Source organism: Rattus norvegicus, chromosome 4 (assembly GCF_036323735.1).
Source record: "Rattus norvegicus strain BN/NHsdMcwi chromosome 4, GRCr8, whole genome shotgun sequence".
NCBI classification, from domain to species: Eukaryota; Metazoa; Chordata; class Mammalia; order Rodentia; family Muridae; genus Rattus; species Rattus norvegicus.
The window spans coordinates 127,786,090-127,811,714 of NC_086022.1; the positions used below are offsets into that span (position 1 = coordinate 127,786,090).

The 25,625-nt window shown below is 44.4% G+C and overlaps 1 protein-coding gene across 51 annotated transcripts in view; it reads right to left on the reverse strand.

Annotated features, from left to right (window-relative positions):
* Positions 1 to 25,625, reverse strand: part of Magi1 (membrane associated guanylate kinase, WW and PDZ domain containing 1) — a 605,639-nt gene that overhangs the window by 23,500 nt on the left and 556,514 nt on the right. For 27 of the 51 annotated variants that reach the window (NM_001401825.1, XM_006236927.5, XM_039108183.2 and 24 more), the window contains 5 exons: positions 17,735 to 17,766; positions 8,705 to 8,921; positions 5,088 to 5,171; positions 2,178 to 2,269; positions 451 to 643 (listed from right to left, as the gene is read on the reverse strand). In NM_001401825.1, the coding sequence (NP_001388754.1) occupies positions 451 to 643; positions 2,178 to 2,269; positions 5,088 to 5,171; positions 8,705 to 8,921; positions 17,735 to 17,766 (618 nt within the window). The remainder of the gene's footprint in view (positions 1 to 450; positions 644 to 2,177; positions 2,270 to 5,087; positions 5,172 to 8,704; positions 8,922 to 17,734; positions 17,767 to 25,625) is intronic. The other 24 variants (XM_039108195.2, XM_063286565.1, XM_063286557.1 and 21 more) reach the window with 3 other exon arrangements.

Below are 25,625 nucleotides of genomic sequence, written 5' to 3' on the forward strand. Positions count from 1 at the left end.
ACAGAGGAAATCAGGGATGTCCTAGAACTGGCCAGCTCCTTAGCTTTCCAGTGAAGGAGAAAAGCCTTGAGGAACAGAGCAATGGCAAGGTGCTGGGTGAGGACAAGCTCATTTCGCAGTCCAAACCCAGCTTCAGTTCTTTGAATCCCGAGATGACCTTTTCTCACACTCCTGATGGCTCCTGGGATAAGGATTATCCATTATCCCCCAGTGAAGAGGAAGAAGGCTAAGTTCTGGTTGGTGAGGGGGCAAGAGGCACTCTTCTGGGTGTCTTTCTGGAGCCTATGCAAACGGCATGTTAAACTACTTCTGAGTGACAGCAGGGCTGGAGAGAAACAAACCATCTGGAAATCCTGAGCTTGATCACATTTGCAAACATTTGGTAAAATAGAAGCTTGAGGAGGCAGGCGCAGACAGAGCCCGGTCTGGAGGAATGAAGGAATAACATACCCGTAAACACCACTTTACGCCTCACTGTGAGATTGACGTGGCCTTGCTTGGCAGCTTGTTGCATAAGCTGGACCACGAGCTGGTGTGATTTCCCAATTACTGGTGTCCCATCCACACAGATTAATTCATCTCCAGACCTCAGGCGGCCGTCTGTGTCAGCAGCACCCAGTGGTACGATGTGACCGATATAAATCTGTTGAGTAATCAGGTGACGGGTGAGACATTGCCCTGTTGGTTTTACTATCAAGACTGATGGCCCGTGCATCTCTAGAAATAATTCAGTTTATTCATTCGTATCCACATGCACGCCCCAAACAATTATTGAGCACCTACTGTGTATAAGGCATTGTGCCAGGTGCTCTAGGGGTTTGTGGAAAGAGTAACTATTTGTGACAGGGCTCCCTCAAATAGACGCATCTGTGGTCTGTCAATCGTGAATTTTACTTCTACTCTGGAAAAATGGTCACTTTATTTTCTTATCTGAAAGTTTTTTCCTCATTTCCTGTCTACTCAGAAACCTCACTTTCATTGTGCCCCACCAATTATATCGACGCTTCTGCTCTTGAGGGGCCTAGTACTGTCTGCTTAGCGGTACCACATTTCACTAAACAGTATAAAATGAAGCCGTGTGGCCTGACGTCCCCATTTCTGCCATCTTTGAAGACCAGAAGGCAGAGCAATGTTGATACCCAACGTCTTGCCGTTTCACTGTTCACTAAATGTGAGCTTAAATATCGGTGTGTGGCTTTGTCTTCTCAGTAGACAATAATGTTATCCTTTTCTTTACATGACATTTAGAGTTTATGAGGGACAGGGACAAATGGATGAAGGACTTGGGCTGTGTCAGTCCCTCCATTTATACCAGCTCTGTGACCTTGGGCCAGTTACTTAATCTTTCTGGGGCTTTTATTTTCTGGTTTAAAAAAAAAAAAACCAGGGATATATCCTGGATAAAGGGGAGAACACGTGTTAGAAGTCTTTCGCAGGGCACACCACACACAGTAACTGCTCAATGAATAATAGCTTTTATTCCAAAGGGATCAAGGCTCCTTCTCTTTTGTTTTCCTTGAGAAGGACATTGTGATGTTCAAGTAAATGTACTCTAAGAGGGGTTGGGGACTTAGCTCAGTGGTAGAGCGCTTGCCTAGCAAGAGCAAGGCCCTGGGTTCGGTCCCCAGCTCCGAAAAATAGAAAAGAAAAAAAAAAAAGTACTCTAAGAGACTGAGACCCAGGGAGGAGACTCAGCGTTTCTAGATCACTGTTCTGGATCCTTTTTCCGTTATTTAAAGACAGGGTGCCGTTTTCTTGAGGCACTGCTGCTGCCTGAGGAGGTTCCCTCTGTGCTCTAGTCACTTACTACACAGACCCCTATACTCTCCACTCACGTACATGCACCCTCTCCCTATGCGGATGCCACAGAGTTGCTCGCTCTGCCTTTTGCTTTCCTTCTTCTTAGTGTGTGCACGGGGACAGCGGTTGAAATTCCCCACCACATACAAAAGCTGTAGAAAACATTACTTCCCTTCTTCCTCAAGACAAACAACAACAACAACAACAACAACAAATGCAGCTCCACAAAAAGCCAGTACGAGACCCATGCTACCCAAGATGACAGCGCCAACTGTACAGCTAGCTGGATTCCTATCGTGGCGATCTGTCGCGGCTGCCACTTTCCTTTGAAGCCTTAGCAAACAGCACTGGGGAAGGAAGCAGATAAAAAGACTCACGGGTTCCCCTGGCTCATTTCCACCCAGAATCCTAAATCCAAAACCGGTCTCTTTTCTCCAGAGGAAGATGTCCTGCTCCTGGTAATCTGGAACTGCAGAGAAGGAAGAAGGGAGAAAGATCATTTCACTAATAAAAGGGACCACGTGTCTAAGATGGGCACAAACAGGACCAGGATGGATGCGTATGCACACATGAAAGCATCCCGACACAGGCAACTAAAGAAAAGGTCATGGCTGGGTGGCAGCTGACAACAAGGGGCACAAGTAAGTAGCAGGGCCAGTCAGCTCTGCAGTTCTCCACAGGACTATGAGCTCCTGTTACATTCCTACTGAGCTCACACCATCATGGACAGCTAAGCCAGGAGTGAGCAAGGGCCTCTCCTTAACATCACGGCAACAGGAATCGAGTAAATTAAATCACCATGTGTTGCACGACAAAGGAAGCATCCAGGAATGAAGTCACCTGTAGTGACAGTCTCTCTGGAGAAGACACTGGCTCTATAGATTGGAATGTTCCTTTAAATGATTTGTTATTTTACAGAGCAGATAAGTATTATGATTTGGGCTAAAAAGAATTTTTAATTAATTTTTAATTATTTTCTTTTCCCCTAACATAATCAAGACCAGTGACACTAGTAATTTGATATGAGATCAATCTTGTGAGGGGTAAAAAATCCTATTTAAAAGGGGCTGTGTGATGCACGGTTGCTGGTGTACCATTCACCCATCCTTCCCCAAGCCCTGGGCTTGATCCCCGGCACCGTGAAAAAACGTAACAGCTCTAGAACTGGTAAATGTAGAGTTTAGTATGAGTTTAGTCCTATTATCCCAGAGTTGTCAGACTTCATCCCTTAATGTCACGTGAGGACAGAATCTTCTGACCAACTAACTCTTTCTCATCACTAAGTTACAGCTTTCCCTTAATTTGCCTATGTATTTGAACATAAGTATCAACTCATTATTCAATAACTTGCTATTTTATGTTCAACACTCAGTAATGGCCTAGTGCTTTAAAACGAAGCTCTCAATAAATTCCAGGAAACGCCGGTTGTGCATGAACGCATTCTGTATAACTGCACTGTCACTTCACCGAGACAGTAAAAGTAGTTACTTTCACGTCATTCTTACTGAGTACTTAATGTATATACAAAGTGCTTTATAGCCTATAAAGTGATACAACTTTTAGTTAAAGAGAATACATTATGATTTAGCTGCAGTGAATCCAGAAGGGGCACTTAAATTACCGCCCCGCATTCTTTCTTATTGGTTTCATTAATTGTATTTTAGGCTGTAGGAGTGTCCAGGCCTGAAACTCCTAATTCCCATCTTCTTTAGTTTTGAATGCTGGAACAGGAAAGATGAAAATGGTGGCTTAGATTTCCCACTGGGAAGAACTGTTCCTTTTTAGTGCTTTGTCTGGAGCCTAAGATGCACAGTAAATGAATGATCCAAGGGAAACAAGCCAGATAGGTGAGTACAAGGCAGCGTGTGCTTGCTCACAGCTGGGTGTTTTGTTTGAGCTGCTTTAATGCTGGAGCTTTACCTGGGTCCCCTATATTTATCTAGTCCCTTATATTATAAGTGCTAACTTGTAAAATGCCAAGGAAGGTAAATCCAGCTATATCACGGGACTCCTACTGAAACAGTTAGACTAATGTTTCTTTGATTACATTTGTGTGTGTATATGTGTATTCACTCACTCCTGTGTGAGTAGCTTAGTAAATGATGCTTGCTATTACTTGCCCCACTGAAATACAAGTTAACTCAGAGGGTGCTCTGTCTTTTGGGTTATCCACAGAAGGAAACTAGCACCCCAAAAGACCACTGGTGATTTTCAGCCAGTATACTTGGCTGCTGGAGCTTTCTGTGAGCAAATAAAGAACCTCTTCAAAGGCCTTCACCCCCGAGCCTTTTTTCTTCAGTATCACATAACACAATATCATTTCTCCATCCTACAGGGACAAAAAAAAATGTAGCTCATTTCTGCTTTATGTGGCAATGAGGTGTCAGCTCTCATGGTATTCGGAGGAAGAGGAGACCCAACAGATTTAGGTCAATCACCTGAGTTAGTCCACAGGAAAAAAAGAGGTTTGCTTCCTTTCAAGAATCAAATTAATAAAATAATAAAAAGAAAATTAAAAAAAAGAAAGAAAAGAAAGGTGCCCTGTGACACTTGGGATATAAAGACATTAACAATGAACCAGAAAACACAGACACAAACACCAACACAGACAAGTAACAAAGAAAGTCTTCTGGTACTTTAATTTTAGCCTATTAACAATTTTATTCTTCTTATCAACTGAATACCATTCACCCAAATAAATATAACTTTGGCTTGTGAATTGATATTGACATATATTCTGATATTCAAATTTTGTCTTCTATGATATTATTTCTTTGTATAAAAAGTACTAAGGTTTGGTTCCCCAAATGTTTTCACTCTCTACTTTCAGAGGTCGTATTTTAGAAAGCAGTGAGGTGAGGCCATTTCCCCCAAATTACTGTATTTTTTATTTTATATTTTTCAGTGAGGCCAGTCTTAACAGATTTTATAGCTTTAATCCAGCTGTGTGAATCTTACATCCTCACCCAGGGGACAATCTCTGCAGCTAATCTGCTTCTGGTCGTGGTAGTGGTCACTTAACAAAGTACCAGAGTGACTTTCCTTGAAGTGTAGTGCGAGTGGGGTCACCAGGTCCTGGTGTCACCACTGGTACAGACAGTGAAAACACATGCCACCCCCTAATCTCATCTGATGCTTGGCTTATGCTCGGCCAACACAAACCTAAAACCAGCCCCTCATGCATGTTTATCTGCCCTCACTTCTGTGGATTTCTCCCCAGACAGATGGGAACATCAGACAGGATGGGCGGGAATGGAGGAGCACAGGTTTTTGCGGCAGATCCTTACTCTGACATTCTCCAAAATTCGTGGAATTGATCTCTCTGTCTCTTTCACCCTTGCTCAGTCCTGACGCAGGCGAAGGTGACATAGCTGGAATATCAATTTCACAAGTGTGTAAAGCTTAACATGTGTTCTCGGTTCATTTTAACTTCGCTGTGATTGATAAGGGACGTTTGATTCAGCGGTACAATCAAGGTTACCAATGCTTTGGGATCACAGGACTGTAGCTTGGTTTTGGTTTTCACTTTTGTATTTCATGATGCTTCAGTTGTCCAAAAGCTAACTGAACACTGAGTGCTTCCTGTGAAGCTCTTCCATTACCACCATAGGCTCCTTACGTTTAATTAGACTCTAACCACCTTCTTGAATGACCTTGCTTCACGTCATGAACACTGGAGAGCGGTCTAAACTCTCATCGCCTGTTTGAGAAAATGGAAGCGTATGCGTGCCACTAGTACACACCAGCACTGATTATTTTAGGGGAGACTCCGTTCTAAGGCTGAAGCATGCCCTGGTGAATTCTAGGCAGCTCAAACCAGAAGAGTCTTTCTTATGTTTGAGATGCAATCATGGAATCCGTCAACTTTGAATGAGCACACAGAAACTGTTATAATCATCTTTAATTCCTGGTGTCAGGCTTGTAAGCACAACTCCCTAAAGGACGGACAGCTTTATAACGCTGGTTAGAATGACAGCATTGACTGCTTTCTTCTCAAGCTACACCACAAACAAGCAAAAAACTTCACTTAGAGGCTTCGGAGTGTCTTTTCTAGTAAATGCTGCTATGCACCAGGTGACTGTGTGAACATCTGCTAATAAGACCAATCATGTCACTTTTAAAGACAAGGATCCAATTGGCATGTTATCTAGAGAAAATACAAAACAGGCAAGATGGCTTATTTAAAGGACTTCAAGTCTTTAATTAACATTGAAATCCTTCAAAGGGATTCATTAACACATCTGTAACTCAGATTAAATCATCTTGACACTGCTGTTTTGGCAGAGAGCCAGACCGAGAGGATGGTATTTTGCAAAACACCTAGACCATGTAAAGGAAAGTGGTCAGCTGTGTGTCTGTCTTTACATTGCCTTTAAAAATGCACTTTAGTAAAAAGGAAAAGGTATTTCAACATTAAGGGCATAATATGTATATTTAATGTGTTGTGACTTACTTTAATTTTCCTTCAGTGTTTGCTTTCATTATCAAGGGATGGGGAGGTCATTCCCTCCATCCAGATACTCCTCTTTTTTTTTTTTTTAAATGTTCTTAAAGACAAAATACAAAATAACAGGACAATGGGAGAAATAAATTTGAGATTAAAATACTAATTCAAAGGCGAGATTGATATAGGTCTATCAGTAGGTACCATGGAAAGAAGAACAATCTGTGATAGAGACAGAATACTTATTCTCATTTAGTAGAGAAGAAAAAAGAATCTATGCAGATCTTAACAGCCACTAGGCTGCTACTATCACTCAATCACAGGCCCTCCAATCACCAAAGAGACATTGATTCTCCTCCCTCATGCTCCTGATTGCTTTAGATGCTACACAAAGTCAAGGAGCAAAACTGAAAGATTTCCAAATGTTTGTCTCACCTCCATTTGAGCAGTGCCAGTGCTTATAGCAATTGGATATGGCCATACTGGGTATTCCAGTTTCTTTGGCTGGTGAAAACTTTCTTAAAAGTTGAATATCCGAATCCCAAGAAATACAGCTGCTATAGGATAAATAAGCCTACCACTGAGCAGGTGCTCGGAGCATCCTGTCAATCCAGGAGGACCAGCCAGTAGTTCAGGGGATGATCTATTGGATCACAGAATGATTGGGCCATGGAAAACTCAACCCTAATATGTTCCGTACTGAAGAAAGCAGGGCCGTGGTCAATAAAGCAATCGCTCAGCATCCCCTGAAGTTGGGCCATCGACTGAAGAAGCCACATAGTTAGAGAGAAATGTGAAGGGAATATGGAAAGTTCCCCCTTAGGAAGCATTCCTTCAGTGGTATTTTAAAGAGAAATCACTACAATTAGAGAGGAATCCTGGTATGGAGCCCAGGTTTAAACCAGTTGGGCATCCCTGATCTGAAAACCCAAAAGCTTTTAAGTATTGATGTAAACACCACAAGAAGAAAAGGCCATGCCATAAAATGTACATTCACAAATAAAATCAGCGCAAATACAGTTGGAAATGACTTTTTCTGGCCTTGAGTGTAAAGGATGTATGAAACATAAAATGGATTTGAAATTTAGACTCAGGTCCCATTCTCAGATTCTCTCTATGGATACGCAAGTATTTCAAAATCTGAAATCGAAAGCATTTTTTGATAAAGGATGCACAACTTTGTTGTTTGCATTGCCTGAGGGAAATTTCCTTCAGTCTGGCTTCGAGAAGTGTTTGATGGCATCTTCCTCAGTTGGGGTGAGATTGTGTGTGTGTGTGTGTGTGTGTGTTCCATTTCTGAATTAGCTGGCTTTATCAACATGGTGAGTCTGAGCCAGTACAACAGCCTATCTAGTGGCTCACTATTGTTCCCTGATGATACTTCAAGGGACCTCTAATAGCTGATAATCGGCAAGAGGTGAGGCCCTCATGTGCCCCCTAATTGCTGACTAAGGGTTTGGTCAGCTTTTCTTCCTGGGGCTGCTGGCCTTACAATATTCCCTTTATCTGAGTCACAGAACAATGGCAGCCTCCCAGAATGCCCTTCGGCCAACTCAGGTATGCTGTACGGCAAGGTCAGAGTGGCTGGTGAGAGCAAGGAAAACCCTTAACCTCTCGCCAGCTTCTGCACTACCATCTCCACGGAGGTGACTAGGCTGTGGCTAGGGGTGAAACCCATGCTAAGGGCAGCCAGGCCAGCGATGCTGCTTTCTCTCTCAGCTTCTCACAAGTCATAAATATAATGTCTTCCTTCCTAAGACACGCTGTCGCATTCCAGGGCATACTGACCGACCATCTGGAGAGAAACTGTGAGGGACAGCAAAGCCTCTCTGTCTGACATGCTTCTACCAAGCCCAGGGCATTGTAGGGACTTTCTTTGATAAAATAATGAAGACTCCTGATGGTGAGCGTCCACAGTAGTCATTAGAAGGGAGAGAAGAGAAACGCAGAGGGGATTTTAGGGTTTTGAGCTCTGGGAAGCTCTGAAGCCCATCTTCCCAAGTCTGCCTAACAAAAAGGCAAGCAGCAATCATCCCCTGTGAGCCAGCCCCCGCCCCCTCGCCTTTTTAAGGGAAACCTTTGCAAAGGTGGAAGAGGTTAAAATGAAACAATACCAGTATTTTTTAAAATCCACAAGGCCACAAGGAAAGCAACTGAGCTCTTCTCATGAACCCACAATCACCATTCTGCTCCGTTGTGTGTCTGAGCAGCTTTGCCAGACAGGAGCACAAAGGCATGCCACCGTCTCCACTTGGGAAAGAACTGAAGGCAGCGGCTCTTAGTACCGGCCTCTTTACCCAGGCTTCCTCAAAATGGAGACATCATCCAGGCCACCCAGATAACCAGAAGATTCTATCTGCTCGGAGAAGCTATGGCTTTCCACTTTCTTTACGTCTGTCCACTTGACCCCCTAGGCCTCTTCTATTAAGAGGAAGTTAGCAGGACCCAGGCATTACTCACGTCGGTTTTCATACATGCTCCTCGACTGGGCCCAGATTTTAAAGGGATCTGGCTTTTTCTGCCCAGAGCTGTCGGTCTGATCTGGAGCAGGGACGTCTGCAGGTGGGTACTCAGGGAGCACCTGTGCACTGTGGCTCGGGGAAGCTGTGTGCAGGCTCCGGAGGCTGGACACACTGTGCTGGGAGCTGTTCTGGCTGTCTTTCCTCTCCAGTGGCTGCTGTAAGAGAGCAAGTGAGAGAGCCAAGAAAGGAAGATGACTGTGGCTTCTGCAGTGAACATCTCTCGCCAGCCTGACCTTGCACACCTGTATACCTATGAGCTTAAAACAACATACTCTGGCCTCTACCTTTTTCCAGCCAAGTGTTGGATGCAGATAAATCCTCAAATGATTGGCAGAGAGACAGAGGTCTGGACTAGACAGGAAGATATAACCACAGAGCATGGTGTTCTCTGAACTGTAGCAGGGAAACAAATCTGATTTTCATTGTAAGTTCTTGGGAAGATACGCTGGGCTTCTCTATTGGAGGATACATCATCTATCCTGACACCCTCATTTCCTGACAAAAATATGTGACTCAAAATACCTGTTTCAGATGGAAGTCTGTGCTGTAAGCAATACAACCAGGACTAAAAGTGCTTCCTGTGGCACCCACCATATGCTGTACCTCTTAGTAATAAGATACCTGCTCTGCTCTAAAGGTTGCTACCAGTTCCATTCCAGCAGAGACTGGGTCAGACAATTAGGGAGTCATGCCTAGAGTCACAGTGCACTGGTACTCGTGTGCAGAGAACCGTCAGATCGAGAGCTCCTAGAGTTTTCCATCAGTCAGTTCTAATGGCATTGCTTTGCACCTCTGGAATTACTGATACTATTGTGAGTTTAAAAGTCAAGAGCAAATGTGATGTGTGCATATGTATTGCCCTGCAAGGGTCAGCCTTCCCAGACTGGTAACTGTCCACAGTTCAAATACCTTTCAAAGAGGGAACTCCGTTCATTTCAGAGGCAGAGTCAAGTTCTTGATCACCGAAACCAGCTTAGCACGGACTTTTGTCTTATGAAGTATTCTCTGAATTGACAGAGGCAACAACCAAGATCCTCGTATGGTTTTACCCCTTAAATGCTACATTGGAGTTCTGCTTCCTTTGCGAAAGACATCATGTTACTTGACTTCTCTGCCTAGTTATCAGGAGGGAAGAGGTGTGTGTGTGTGTGTGTGTGTGTGTGTGTGTGTGTGTGTGTGTGTGTGTGTGTATGGTATGTTTACGTATGTGTGCATATGCGTGATGTGTGTGTGTGTGTGTGAAGTATGTGTGTGTGTGCTTGCTTGCATGTGTGTGCATCTCTATCCTCTATCACACAAACCACAGAGCTGTTTTAGAAGAGCTAAAGATCCTGACTGTGTGCGATCCCATCCCTTGGAGCTCTGTCACCAGAGGCTATCATCAATCCTTGCTCTCCCCTCAGTGGGCCTCCACCTTTCAACCCTTGTAAGAACAACGTTCATGAGCCTTTCCCCTATTAGCTCTTGTTTTGAAATAAGTAGACAAAGTCCAAAAAGAACATAGGTTTTTATATTTGTGTGGCAACCATTTTATTGGCAGCCACCTCTCAACTCCTTGATTTGCTTCTGGATGCTAGAGCTCTGACTATGGGTTTTGGAAAAGTTCTGTGCTTGAGGGAAAGTCCCTCACACGTAAAGGTGAAGTGGTGAAGGCACAGGGAAAGCACAGGGCAAACACAGACTATCACCCTGTCTTCAGGCGATGAAAGTTCTCGGCTCTGTGCTAGAGAGAGTGGATAGACTAGAAGACTTGACAAAGGCACCCTGCTGCCTTTTAAGGTCCTTCTCCATCCTGACATCAGCTCTATGGCCTCCTGTCATGCCCTGAAAAGCGATCCCGACTCTGTCCCTTCCTTGGGTGACATGTTGGAGCTGTTGAGAGCAAGAACAGCACCAGTTCTCTTTTGGATGTGCACAGCAAATTGTCTTTCTCATTGTGTATCTCTTACAAGGCTCTTAATCACAAAGCACGGATAGTATCTTGCCCACTGTTGCTGTAAACATCGCACAATATTTAGAAAAAACAAACCAACCAACCAACCAACCAGGTACTGTGCTTAGGTTTCTTCCTTTAAGTTTCACACTTTTCAGCGCGGCTGGCTTGCTTGCTTGCTTGCTTATTTATTTATTTATTTATTTATTTATTTATTTATTATTTATTTATTTATTTATAACAACAGGTTAACATTTTACAAGGAAAATTAAAGGCTGTTTTCATTTTGAAGTAAACTTTAGTAACCAGAATGAATGTGGACTTTTATGTTGTTAAGGACACATTCTAAATATAAAAACAAGTCATTCACCATGGGAGCTAAGTTTGCCTGGAGACTCTCACTCTTCCGGTCAAATACCTACCCTATTTTTGTTCCTTAAAAAACGCGGCAGATGCCTGACTGTAGGATGAGCCCATCAACACTGAGTTCATTTCACAGATGAGCTAAGTCTCTAATCCTGAAAGTTTCAGTCTCCGTTCGAGGTCACTTACCCCCCAGCCCCTAGGCCTGCATGCTACATGATACCTGGAGAACACTCACATGTGGGGCTTCAGGGGGTACACTTTGCAGTATGTGTTCCCCTAACTTCTTGGGTACCTGTCCCTGAAAACCAAACTTTAAACTTTTCCTCGCTGTCACACTCAGAGTCTGATGAAAGTGTTGGGCACTTCTGATGTATAACATGCCTATGGTTTTTATACACAGTGAGGGGCCCACACTGAGCCAAGGGTTTGAGCACCTGGTCCCCAGCTGGTGGTGCTGTTGGCAGGTCGCTGAGCCTTTGGGACATGTGGCCAGCCACCAGAAGTGGGTCTCCTGGGTAGTTCTTGAAGATGATAATGCCCTCCTGGGTCTAGCCCAGTCTTTCTGCTTCTCATCTGTCACCATAATGTGATCAGCTGTTTCATGCGCCTGCTGACAGAGATTAAGCCAAATCCCACAGTTGTTCCTCCTTATCCTGACTGAATGATATCCCTTGAGCTCATGAGCAAAATCAATTTTTTTTTCTTTAAGCTGCTTCTGTCAAGAATTTCTCGCCCTGATGAGAGTAATCATGCACAGAGTCGGACATGTTGCTCAAATGGGTTTCTAAGGACCCAGGATGTTTATCTCGTCCTAGAAGCTTTGCCTGTGGTGACACTGAGGGCCTAACCTCAGGTTAAACTAGAGCTTGCTGGGCCACAAAGGGGGAATGCAGATGAAGTCTACTGAAAAACACTTTAGCCACCTTTCACATTATAATAGCTGTTCTCACCTCCCCAGGAAGACCTCACTGAAGTCTGGGTTAAAACAAACTCAGAAACAAAGCTGCATCTCGGTCGAACTGTGCCTCTGAGTCCTTTTAATGTCGTCCCATGTGGCCTCTCAGTTGGGAAATACCAGAGAGGGAATTTCCCAAGTTTTGAAGAACTATACTACAGAACTATCACTCAGTGGCTTGGCTTGGTGACATACTGAAGGACTACAGCCCAGGAATCTGGAAGCTTTCTGGATTTTCACCACCGGAATGTTCAGTTTTAAAAGTGAGCACCTTCCTCCAATTTAAAGATGCATTCTATAATGAAAATCTTGGGGTTTTTGGAGTTGAACTCTGTGTATATATGTGCAAACATTTCAAAGTGTTTTTCATTTTCAATGACATTCTTTATTGGCATATAAAGCTCTCAAATTAAAATCATTTGGGGTGTGTGTGTGTGTGTAAGATAGTTTTACTATGTAGCCCAGGCTAAGCACAAACTCTGGATTCTCTTGCCTCTGCCTCTGGAGTACTGGGTTACAAGTGTGTGCCATCTAACTTCTCTAAGTAGGGCACTTGCTCAAAGGCAAGCAGCTATAAGGCTGTAGCTTGTCCTGTTAAAGGAAGCCTGTGCGTGGACAAAGAGAAGCACATTAACAGGACACCAGACAAGGCCCCCCTGCAGTGACCACCTATAACATACTTATTGGCTCGACCAACAAATGCAAATGAATAATCTACACTGTGCCAGACAATAAGAAAAACAACAGATAAATAAAAAGATGTTACCTAATTGCCTGGAATTTATATCTGAGCATGGATGTATGTGGTGCAGATGGATATTAAATGAATCAAGCATTCAGAATAGATTTAAATCAATGTGCCGCAATGTCCTTTGGATAGCGAGTGGGTTTATGGATGGGTGTACAGAAGAGTATTTTGGCAATGGACCCAGCATGTTCTAAGTCTTTTTGCAGAAACTGAGCTGGGACTGTAGAATGAATGGCCATTGAATGGGGGAGCTGGGCATGGACCTGGAAGCCACACGATGCCGGTGTCGGCACCTGTGTGACACCGTGAGAACAGGCTTCATTCTTAACTTTGGAGGAAGAATCCATTTATGCACTTAAAACAGGAATGCATCAGAGTTAGTGGTCTTGTGGGAAGTTTGGTCAGGCACCTGGGTAGAGAAATACTGGAAGCACAGGGGCTGGCCTGAAGTTGCTCTGCACCTGAAGGAGCTTCTACTGGGGCAAAGGTTTGATGAAGGAGAGACATTGCTGACAGGTCCAAGGGGAGAGAGGAGGGAGAATAATACATCTTAGATACACAGCAGCAATCCCCCAGCTTAGAAACACTGCACTGTCCCCAAGAACAGCACAGCCTGAGTTCATGGTCCGGGAGAGCGCTAGGCACCAGACAAGTCACCTATGCTACTGTCACTGGGCTGATATTTCTGAACCGAGAATTTCATTCCTCATTTTCAAACCTCCGCCAACTTGGAAGAAGAAAATGGGCTTAATTTTAAAAATCTCCTTAAGAGTCCTTGGCCATGAACTTGTATCACAAAACCTTTTAGAATGAAATTGTACCTATCTCTCTAAAATGAATGATTCTCTCATACTACTTACTGTCGGGTCAGGGCGACTGGGGAGGTGCAGTGGTTTGTATAAATGGAAATGGGGAAAAATTTTTACCTCATCAGTATTTCACAGAGTGATTTAGAAATGGAGGTTCTTATAAAGTAAACTGAAAATATTTGCTCAGAAGAACAAATGAATACAGACAGCACTTAGGAGCTTAGATGATGAAAAGAATTCATGTGGCTCAAAGATGACAAATTGATCCATTTTAAAGCCAAATTATTTACAGTTGATGTATCTGCCAAGACCCAAGGCCACTGCAGGGATTTGCATGGACAATAGGAGCGGATCCAAGTGCCGCCGAGGTATGAGGCCAAGGTCATCAGAGGCATGGAAATGGCCAAAGCACTGGCTTCTCTTGCCTTCTCCCTCTTTCCTATATCTCTTGCCTCCCAGTCACAGGCAGGAGAAGGCACAGTACACTGGCTGGACAGAAACGGAAAAGCTGAGTCACATAAAATAAAAGAAACTTGGCAAAACGGACAATACTTGTATTGTTCTCTATACGTGGAGAAGCTCCCATGGGCTGTTCACTGAGGTGGGAGGTGAGAGGCCACAAGATGATTTGAAGTCATCCATTCCTTTCCTCATCTACCGACCTCACTATTTCTCCTCGTGGCCTGTAGAAGCTGTGAGGGGACCATGTGGTGGCTTTGGAAATTGTGAAGCCTAGGGGTGCAGTGTGAGAGGTCGAGCATGTCACAGAGGATGGCTGAGGCAGGAGTCGGCAGTGCACCTGTCAGCTAAGAGGTCTTGTGTCCCCCTCACATGTCATAATGACTTGTTCCTTCAGCATCTCTTACAGGTAAATGGAATGGAAACTGACAGAGTGGAGTTTTCTCTTGTTACCCTGAAGACATCACCTTGCCACTGGTCTTAAAACTGTGGGTGTTCCCTGCCCGAAAGGGGATTTCAAACAGTTTCGGGTCAGCCACAGTTTTTCATTCTACCTTGGGTCTGGGCTCTGTAAGACCACTCAACTTAGGTCACTGGGACTGACAGCTGCATGGCTAGCATAATGTATGCACTGAGTCATCATTCAACTCTTGAAGTGTGTGCTCACCAGACTTTAATCCCCCGAGGAGAGGGTCTAGACAGGCCTGTCTATTCTGTGGTATCTATTTCACTCCCCAGTTGCTGGGAGGCAGGGATATTTTCTCTTAGTTCCTGGATACCCATACTACTATCACCTAAGAGGCAGTCGTTAAACATCGGTATTTCCAGTGTCTCATTCCAAGTTCCATACATAGTGGTTCTCACTACTACATGTGCCAAATGAAAGGATAGATGAATGGTTGAGTATGCAGAAGAGAAATGGATGGATGGGCATAAGACTGGTGAACGGGTAAAGAAGTGGACAGGTTAACAAAGGGAGAACGGAGACTGTGGATCTGACTTACAATGTTTGCTGTGCAATTTAGAATTTAAAAACCCCTACACCTACAAGATCTCTGCGTGCAATTTAAGCTGACAGTTAAAGTTTCTAGTCAGAATGATTAAGTTGGGTTACAAGTTTTCCAGGGAAACCTAAAACCCCACAGCAAATGTGCCTTATTTTTTACTGCCACGTGGTAGAAAATCTATGATGTAGGAATCCAGGTATTAAATTCATCAGACGTTATTAAGATATCACCAATCTCCCTCAAGAGTACACCAAAACCACAAACAGCATTTTAACTAAACCTAGTAAGTTGAGTTACTTATTCAGAGTAAGTTTTAGGGACAACCCAGGAGGTGAAACAACATTAAAATGCCAAACCCTTCTGCTCTAATAAAATTTCAACTATCTAATTATTGAAAACATTAAAAAAAGAAAGAAAAAGTATGGGAATGCAGGGACCTCGTCCATCATTGCGGGAAGCCAAGCGTGTTAGAAGCTCAGCAAGCAGCCAATAGTGGGACTTGGTTCAGATTCTATTCACAGAGCTGAGGTGGAGTCCACATGGACCACAACCCAGGTACAACGGCAACCTTTAACTATGCAGCCTGCAGAACTGACGCTATCTGTCACCTGAGTGCCTCAGCCAGCACCTGGACACCCAGCATCCCCGTGGATTCCCTCCAACCCTACTGAAAACATCCCATCATCATCTGGTCCACTGGCAGGACACCATCCAAATTCCAACCGGGGAAAGGGAAACGGCTTTCCATCCACCTGTACAAGCTCCCACTGATCACAGATGTTTGCAATGCTCTCCTGCCAAGAGCAGCCCTTGGCTGATAGTCCCTTCATCGTGTGCAGCAGCTGCCAGTGTGCCAACATGCAAGCTGCCGTCCCTGTCCTGGAGCAGGACCCAGGTGAGGACAAGCCCCAAGCTGGGAACCTGCTCTTAAATCCAACAGCACCCACCCTCTTGGCTTGTGGTAATTAGGAGCCAGCAGACTGTGGGCAAAGCAGTTAAGAGAGCTTTTTCCTAGGAATGCAACCCAAGTAATTGGCTTGTTGCTCACTAATGACATGGTAACTACAAAAATAAACTGCCTGAGAATTCTCTTAACTGGCTTCATGAACATGCGCTCCGTACACGCTTGATACTAGGTGCTAGCCAGGAGATTCTGAGACACTTTAGGGAAGACGGTATGCAAACATTATGAAGCCTCTTCTGCACAGGGGCAAACAGCAGAGAACGCCTGAGACACCTGAAATCTTGCTATTAGTGTAAAGCTACCTGTCAAGATTCCACAGCATGTGGGATGTGTAAAACAGGCCCATGCATCAGCACAGCATGGCCGTGGTGGAGAGAAAAAAGGGAAGCTCGAACTAAGTCAAGCTCAGGAGACACATCTTCCAGCTGCATTAGATTTGTCTGAAGGCTGGATGGGTGTCTGACAATGACCCAGGGACGGCGATAAACACATGCGCACATGCACACACTCTGGCATTTCTGCATTTTCTCCTGCCTGGACACTAACACGAACTGACACGGGAAGCAGCCCTGATGTCAGTGTTCCAATCGCCACTTGGATTACCGCAGGGTTTTTTCTCTGTGCAGAACTAGGGAATTGGGTTTCAGAACGCATGCAGCCCCTTCCCCTCGGCTCTGTGATAAACTTCTGCCTGGTGCGGCCATGCTTGCAGACAGGTGGAAGGAATTCGGCTGCAGCACTTGAAGCTGCAAAGTTTTAGAGGTCCCTCCTCCGAGACGGCACAAAGCCACACATTTCCCCGTTCTCACATCTTCTAAGTTACAAGGAAGCCCCCCTTCTTCATCCTATTGTTAATGACTCAAGAAGCTTCTGCCACCTAGTTCAGTTTCACAGGCATTCAAGTCACAGATTTGGAGTTTTTAAGTAGCATTTTAATTTGTTGTTAGTGCCCTGGGAGTAAAAGCTCATACGACCAAGGAAAACACTATAGCCTCTAGGCTATTAGCCAGCATGCCAAGTAGGTAATGCATCTTTAAGGAAACCAGATTAGAAAGGACAGCAAAACATTGATTTTTTTTTTTTAAATCCTATACCTGCAGCATAATGGTGCTAAAGCTAGCAAAACAACAAAGGACATTTCCCTAGCAAGGAAATGTCTTACTCTCAGTGCTGGGCAGTGAGCACTGTTATCTGAGCGCATGGACATATACAGGCATAGCAATTCTCCTCTAAATCCACCGGCTTTTGGTTTCCTGAATAATAATTCACCATCCAGTGCATAAGGAAGCTCGGGGAGAGAGCCGGTAGCCATGTGAACGGCCGCCCTGCGAACACCAGTTGAGAAGCCAGTGAGCAAGCAGGTGGAGCCTTTTCTCTCTTCCTCCCCCAAAGGAAACAATAGCATTTGTATCAAGTTGAAACAGCTCAGAAACTCGCCCATTCAAAGGAGTTGCAAGCATCTGTTTAGAGAAGCCACACTGCATTATTTTAATCCTCCAGGCTTTTGCATCCTGCTTCTACATCTCTACATAGTTAAAAGACAAACCCACATACCATCTATAGCAAACATACCCAAGAACTTAATAAAATGAGCTTATGCTCCTGGATCCCGCATCCACTCCAAAAGCACGTTTAGTCAGGTGAACCCAGGCAGCTTACCTTCCTCCCGACGGGGTCTCCCGCTTCCCCCTCCCCCTCCAAGCACCAAGTAAATGACAAGTCCTTACCGACTTTGGACTCTTCTTGGGAACTGGTAGCCCTAGGAAAAAAATGCAACAAAGGGGGTGGGGGGAAGACATCATTAGCATATAAATGTTACCTTTTCTTAAAGAACAATCCCCAGGTGTTTCATGGCCACCTAGTCATCTGCAGAGTTATGTCAGATTTCTCCCCAGCATCGGAGTTACCAGGCTGTTCATATCGAATCAAAGGCGAGGGAGGAGGAGAGCGAGAGGCAGGAGATCTATCTGCATTAGCTATGCTGACTTGTACTGCAGCAGCCTGGAGGCTGGGAAAAGAAATTCACAGACCTCAGCGGCCTGGGAAATTGAACACTTGGACAGAATCTCAAATGCTCTTCTGGATTAAGGGAGACTTAACTTACAATTAAGTTCAGGATATTCCCTTTCCTCACGATCCACTTGTCAACGGAAATGGACCAATCAGGACAGAGAAAGGGGTATATATTTAGTTTTAAAGGCCAGCATGGTTAAATTTATTTCCCCCCACCGTTCTGTCTTTTTCTCTCCCTCTATGTATTTCAGGCAAAGGAATGCCTTCTTTAGCTTGGCTGAGCTCAGCCGCAACACAAAGATGAAGAGAAGGATAAAACGGGAGCCCGAGTTCAAGTTGGTCTAGGATCGTCCGACCATCAGCACTCCTCTTGGTATCTGTCAGTCATCTAAGTGGCCTCCTAACTTGGCTTCTGGAAATGACTTGGGTTTGGACTGGGCTCTGGAGAGGTAAGCATGCCATTTGGAAGGAACAAGGGAGATTTCACAAAGCAGAGAGGAAAAGACCGTAAGGGAGAAGGAGAAAGGCAAAGGAGGCCAAGGTGGTGGCTGGACCTGGTGGGCTGTCCTCAGACCCTGTCCTTAGGGGGAGGGCTAGAGCCGGAAGGAGCCAGTGATCTCATCACTTCTAGGAAAACGAGCAGCAATCAGAGGCAGGCTTGTGGGGTCCCTGTCACCAGACAAGTGAGGGGAAGGGGTGAGAAAGGAAAACAAGCCCGCACTGGTGTTGGAAGAGTCATCTTTCCTCCAACTGCCACCTCTTGTATTTTTCCTTCTATGAGTGGGGGCTTGACCAGGAGATGGAGATTTCAACCGCACAAAGGCTAAAGTACATTTGGGATGGGATGTCTCTGCAGACACTTCAGCCTGGTTCTGAAGTGACTCTGATGCAGCCTGATGATCTCAACTCCCCGGGAAGTCACTCATCAGTTCTAAAGCCAAGCTAAGTCAGCGACAAGCACAGGAAGCAGGGGAAGTTGGTAAGAAAGGAGGGAGCCACTGGGATGTGCAGTGCTAATGTGCACAATGCCGGTGAGGCATGGAGAGAGTCACTGGTCCTCAGAGAAGCCAGGGGCACTCTCTGGCAAGGCTCCTCACATCACAAAAATGAGGGTACCATGGTCTGACAGTGTAGCTCCTAGATAAGACCTCATTTAAAAAAAAAGTGCAATTTCAGTGCCCCCCACCCCCACCCAACTCAGGGGTGTGTGTGGCAGAAATCTGCAGCACTAATGCGATTTCTCAATGTTTCTGATGCCAAGGCAAGAGTCACCCCAAAGAACACAATTTTAGGAAATTATGACAGAGCAGAAGGAGTGTTGCTGTTCCAAGTGAGGCAGAGCAGGCAGGCCACTTTGGAGTCTTTTGCAACTCAGTTTCTGCTATAATGAATAGAAGCAGTAAGGCTGGCCTTTTAAGATTAAGGCAGTTAAATAACACAAGATCTTTGAGAGCCTCTGTCCTGGTCATAGTCCAACATCATGTTCTTTCACTTTCCTTGGCTAACTGACATCATCTTTGTAAAAAATGATTAGGATTAGCTGATTTCAATCAGGGTAAAAAAAAAAACCCGTAAAAATCATTTTTTTGCTGAGTTAATTAACATATAAAAAGATTTAGGGAAGGATTACTTACAGACTTCAGACTGAGCGGAACAATTTTGATAGGACTTTATTTTAAAAGAATTGGGTGCTTTTATTGGTCAATAGGCTGTCTTTAACGAATCTTTATCAAATTACCTTAACGAGTCACTGCATATGCTTCACACTGCACACTGTTACACGGTTGTATTCACACTTCCTCCTAATTCATACACACTTCCTGGAATATGGCAAGTTTCTTCACTTCCAATTCTTATTGAACTCGATTGATCAGTATCACACTGACCCTCCTCCACAAAACTTCTTGTGGAGTCCCCAGCTGGCTTTGCCAGACTCAGATGTGGGCAGTCACCAACAGTCTCTGAGGATCGCCATGGTAGGGGAATGGGTATATTTTGATTCTCTGCCACACAGGACTGATCCCACATTCCCTACAGTGCCTCCACAAGGACACGCCCTGCAGCACTCGGATATACCGGGAAACTGGAAACCACCAGAACTTCTAGATAGCCTGTCAGGTAACCAACCCACAAAGCATTTCTCATGGGTTAAAAGGAATGAGCTCTCTCCTCAGGTAACAATGTGACTGCTTCCAAAACATATTGCGTGAGTGTGGACAGCACAGAGACACGTAACAGGAGAGAGGTGGCAAACACACACACAGTTTTGCTTTCTTTGAATGTTCCCAAATTGATTGCAAGGACATTATTCATCACTACTTAGAATTCTGATCTCACTGAGATAGTAAGATAGTAATTTTAAAATAAAATTAGTTAATAGACCTTCTACTATATAACAAAATATCAACCAGCATTAAAGAAACACAGCTAACCAACTAAGGCCTGTTTGTGTGTTTCCTCTAGGAAAGTTGCCTAATGATGTTCTAGAAGGTCCCAGCTAATTTCATACAAATTACATTTTGCAACAAATAAGAACCTCTTAGTAAGAAGTGCTTTGTTTTTCTCTGCCCCTGAGTTGCTGAAACTTTCATTTTAAAAGCCACACCTTTTGACAGGAGCCAAAAATGGGTTATGACCACAGATTAATATTTAAGTAGTCAAAATCAAGACACACTCCATTTGGCTGCTCTAAAACGGAGGAGCACGGGGATCAAAGATTTGTTTTAGGCCCATATGATCATTAAATCTTAAAATCTAATAAATATGAATGCTGGAACAATCTTCCTTACTACAATTTATAATTTATTTTAGCAAAAACTATTCAGAAAGCAGCCGGGAAAAGCCCCCAAACACAGCCAAAGGGTCACTTTTGGGATGAATTCTCCCAGCCCTAGAAATCATGTAAACACAGCTTTCACCCAGAAAGGCTCATCTGCAGACCACCCTGTGCTGAGAAGACTCCAGGAGGGAATGTTACTCCTCCTTCATGGCAGAGCCCTGGTTTTGCCTAGGCAAATTCATTCTTTGTGCGTACTGTGGCAGCAGCAAGGAGGGTTGTGCTCTCTAAGCCATGTTGAATATTACATGTGAGGCCCAGGGGCACGAACAGCACCTGCCTTAATGGTTTCATATGGTCCACTCAAGAACGGAGTTTCCCAGAGAGGGAGGAACAAAAGCATTTATGGATGGCACCATTTGCTCTTAGCACCCAAGCAGCAGCAAATGCTACTTCTAAGAGAATCCAGCAACCTTTTACAGGGAGGTGTGTGCTGGAGGTGTGAGACTTAGTGTGATCCATGCACTGGGAAAATCCTGGGCCTTGGATTTCTAAACTTCCAGGCAGACAGAACAAAAGGCCAATGTTCTGCCAGCGAGTGGGACAGGACCATTAACACCACAGGGAGTGCTCCTGCCCCATTACATAGTAAGGGCATCATAAACTTTGTTCCCAAAACCACTCTCCAATTATTAAATAGAAGAACGTAGTTTAGAAGAAATTATATGATGGCCGCACAGAAATAATTTATTGGAAAAAGTAGCAATATGCAAGCATTTGGGAAACGAGGAAGTCAGATGCAGAAACACCATTTTCTTTGGCGCCTGATATTCCAGATGCCTTTACTACCCAGAGTACTATCTCCTGCAGCAAGGAGAGCTTGAATTGTAAGCACAGATATATACATGGGCGCTGCAATAAACAAAAGTCTGCACTGCCCTTTAAAGCAAGACAAACACAGCATATTTGAGAACAACTGCTAGGGCATCATTGGCTTCCATCATTTTCTCCTCCTTGTACTAAGAGGACTGAACCCAGGGTCTCATGCATGCTGAGCCGGTGCTGTACAAGCTGAGCTACATTATCAACCCCTGTTTTTGTTCTGTTTTTATTTTTGAGACAAGGCCCTAATACGTATCTCAGGCTCGCTTTGTCCTATTTCAGCTTCTGAACATCAGAAATATACGGCGGGCTACCATGCCAGGCTGACGCGTAGCTTTGTCTAGATAAACATTTGTCCTTGCCCTGATGACAAAACGAAATGGGGAAGAGCTAAGATCAGCTATAGCGGGGAAGCTAAAAACTTCATCGCACCCTAGCAATGAGTGAATCTCCAGTTGCCAGGACAGAAGGCTTCTCTGGACACAGTGTCCTCCAGGATTAAAGGAAATGAGGTGTCAAGCATCTGTCTCTGACTGACAGAGTGAAAAAAAAAAAAAAACAGGCAAAGGATGTTGAAAGGATAATTCTGCAGTCACGGGGACACACAAAGAGGAGCTAACAAATAATAAAAACCTACAACATCACTGGTGGGCAGTGTCTTCAGCATGGCTCCCGCTCTCCTTCCACTGGCTCTCCAGACATGGCTATCCATCACACACAGTTTGGTTTTCTTTAAGCATTAAAACGAAAAAACAAAAACTAAAACCAAAAAACTCTAAGTCACTATTCTATATGCCACTGGACACATCTCCTTTTTCTTGAACAGTCTAAAAGGAAATATCTAGAAAATGATTGTGGGGGAAGACACTGGGTCTTGAAGAACACACCACGACACTGATGTTTACAAGCAGGATGCTTCTGGTGAGCACTGTGCCTACGAGGTAGTACATCAACTCGAATGGGGATGAAGTGAGAGAGAGACCACTGCGCTGCCGATGTCCAAGGGGAGGGATGGAGGGCTGAGAACAAGGCTCCTCGACTTAAGCAGGAATTATGATAATCCGAATGCCAACATGTTCAACAAGCCATGAACGTTGTTCTTTACTAACTAGCTGTTTTGCTCGTTTTGCTTGATAGAGAATATGTAAAAGGGGGACACACTATAACAGATGTAAGTGAGAAGATTAATTTTCACTGTCTCGAAGGCAGGTAAAATTTAAGTGTTAGGAAGGGCTCAGGCTGGAAGGAATACAGAACAGGCGCACTCACAAGATTAAACATACTGCATGGAAGCCCTACTATGTGTCATGAGTTAAAATGATATAAAGCAGTGAGCAAGACCGAAGAGGCTGAAGTCTTGATTTTACAGCACTCGCTCTGTGGAGAGAATCAACACTGTAGTACCCAATTCCTGAGAGAAGTGTCTTCTTCGTTGACCATGAAGAATGTGAAGGAGGTTGAGTCTGAGAAGGGCCACTTTAAACTGTTTGGTCAGCAAAGTGGGAAATGGAAGAGAAGGCAGTGTTGTGGCTAAAACTTGAGTCGTAAGGGATCAGGCATGAAATTATTCATTCATCCAAGATTTACTGAGCTCCGCCATAGGCCAAGCAGAACATGACTGAGGAGATCCAGGAACTTGGGGTATGACCTTTGCCCTGGAGAAGTTCACAGTCTGTTCACAAACCCAAAGTAACAGAATGAAGAACATGAACTCCCATGATAGAAGGAAACCCCAGCACATAGAGAAAGAGCAGAGGAAAGGAATCTACTCCATTAGGAAGGAGGGAGCAGAAAGGATAGGCTGAAAGTGAAGGACAGGCAGAGTGTCCCCATGGAGTAGGGGACAAGTCGGAGCATAAAATGACTGGTGATTGATTGAATAAGGATCATGAATTTAAGGTTGTTTCAGGCTAAATAAGTGTGTCAACATACACTCAAAGCAAAGCCCGAGCCAGGGTACATTTCCACCGATGCATCTGACAAACACAATACATCACGAAATTAAATCCATGAAACAAAATGAAAAATTATTCTACTTTGGACCGTTTGATATTATTTTTTTGTCTCTTTCCTCTAGCCAAAAACCATCATCAACTCTGGAGAGTAATTTTTCAATGCAAACACAGTATCAGCTGCCAAGAATCAGGACCAGACCCATTGCCTCCAGAAAGAGGAAGACATTCTTTCCTTAGGAAGCCAATAATGGTCACTATGAAATAGCCTCCCTCTTGTAATTCAAGTCTAGAGTAAGGAGTTCCCAAGCTTTTTTACTTGGCATCTTGCAAAGAAGATTAAGAATGCAGTTGTACAGTGCTTTACGGCTACAGAGCGGTTGACTTCAATTACACAGTACATGTGGCCTCATAAGTATGTCCCTAGGAGAGATAGATGGCCCGAGAGACTGGTGATTTCTAGTGGCTACAGAGCTTTCCACCTGTGAGTCAGAAGCCTTGAAGTGACACAGACACAGAGAGAGACTGGAAGTCATCATCAGCAGGGGCTGCTTGTTCAAAGTTCAAGACAGGATGGATGAACTACGTTCACGTAATTCCTCAGAAGTAAACGGTTACCTGATGGGGGGAAATCACTGGAAAGATGTCCCTACAGTTCATTCAGAAAATATATGAAGCATAGGCCGGGGCTGCAGCTCAACAGAAGAGGGCTTACCTACCACGCAAGAGAATTGGGGGTGGGGGAGGGACCAAACAAACCCCCAAACATGTATGTAGTATACCTATACCTTGAAGAGCGGAAGACCCACCTTCTCTTCTTATTTCTAACACACACATATTTTTAAATGAGACCTATGTGCAAAAGAACTGGTGCACTGTTCTTTACAACAGCTCTCTGAGCGACTTCTTTTTTTTTTTTTCTCTCTATCTTTATTAACTTGAGTGTTTCTTATTTACATTTCGATTGTTATTCCCCTTCTCGGTTTCCAGGCCAACATCCCCCTAACCCCTCCCCTTCCCCTTCTATATGGGTGTTCCCCTCTCCATCCTCCCCCCATTACCACCCTCCCGCAACAATCCCGTTCACTGGGGGTTCAGTCTTGGCAGGGCCAAGGGCTTCCCCTTCCACTGGTGCTCTTACTAGGCTATTCATTTCTGAGCAACTTCTAATAGCCTCTTTTCATTGCAGATTAGAAAACTGTCACATTAAGTGTTGAACAACATGGCCAATGGCACACAGTCCAGAAGTAGCTGAGGAGAGCACAGGGAAGGGGTGAAGTCTATAGCTGTCCATGCAGTATAAAACTAATGTACAGAGAGACTTTCACTTAGCTCTACTGAGACTATGGCCTTACTATCCACAAACGCCACGGCAGTTTGTCAGGCTATCTCACAGCCACATTCATGATTTGAATTTAGGAAGTTGGTTCTCCTCTAGAGGTAGAGTCTCTGGACAGCTATTTCTTAACCTGTCTCCGAGTGATTACTCTAAGGATCTCTGCCCACTGAAAGCTGTAACTTCTGAAAATACAGTTAGCTCTGTTTCTGCCTGGGGGCAAAGAAGCCATCTAAAGCTACACGCTGACCCCTAAGAGCTGGAAACCTTGACAGTGATAGTTGTATCGGCTCTGCAAATGCTTCCCGACAATGCAACAATAAAAGGATCTCTTTTTAATGGGGTGTAGAGGAAAGAGCCAACGAGTCAGAAGTGGGGGGGGGGAGGTTTATAGCGCCTTGTCTTCATAAAGGGAAAGCAAAAGAATTGTCCCTTTAAAGTCTGTCCTGTCATGATGCAGCAAGGGGGCCATCTTCTCCAGGGAAGATACCCTAGCAAGATGTGCTGTTCTTAGTCGTTGACGTTGTGTGGGTTGAGATATTTGCGATCATACTCCTCTTTGGGGGGTCGTATCTTGCTCTACAAGTATTTATTTCCACCTTGAATGTCAGCCTCAAGTCTCAACTGCTACTTGTGTGGATGCTTCAGGACTGGTCTTG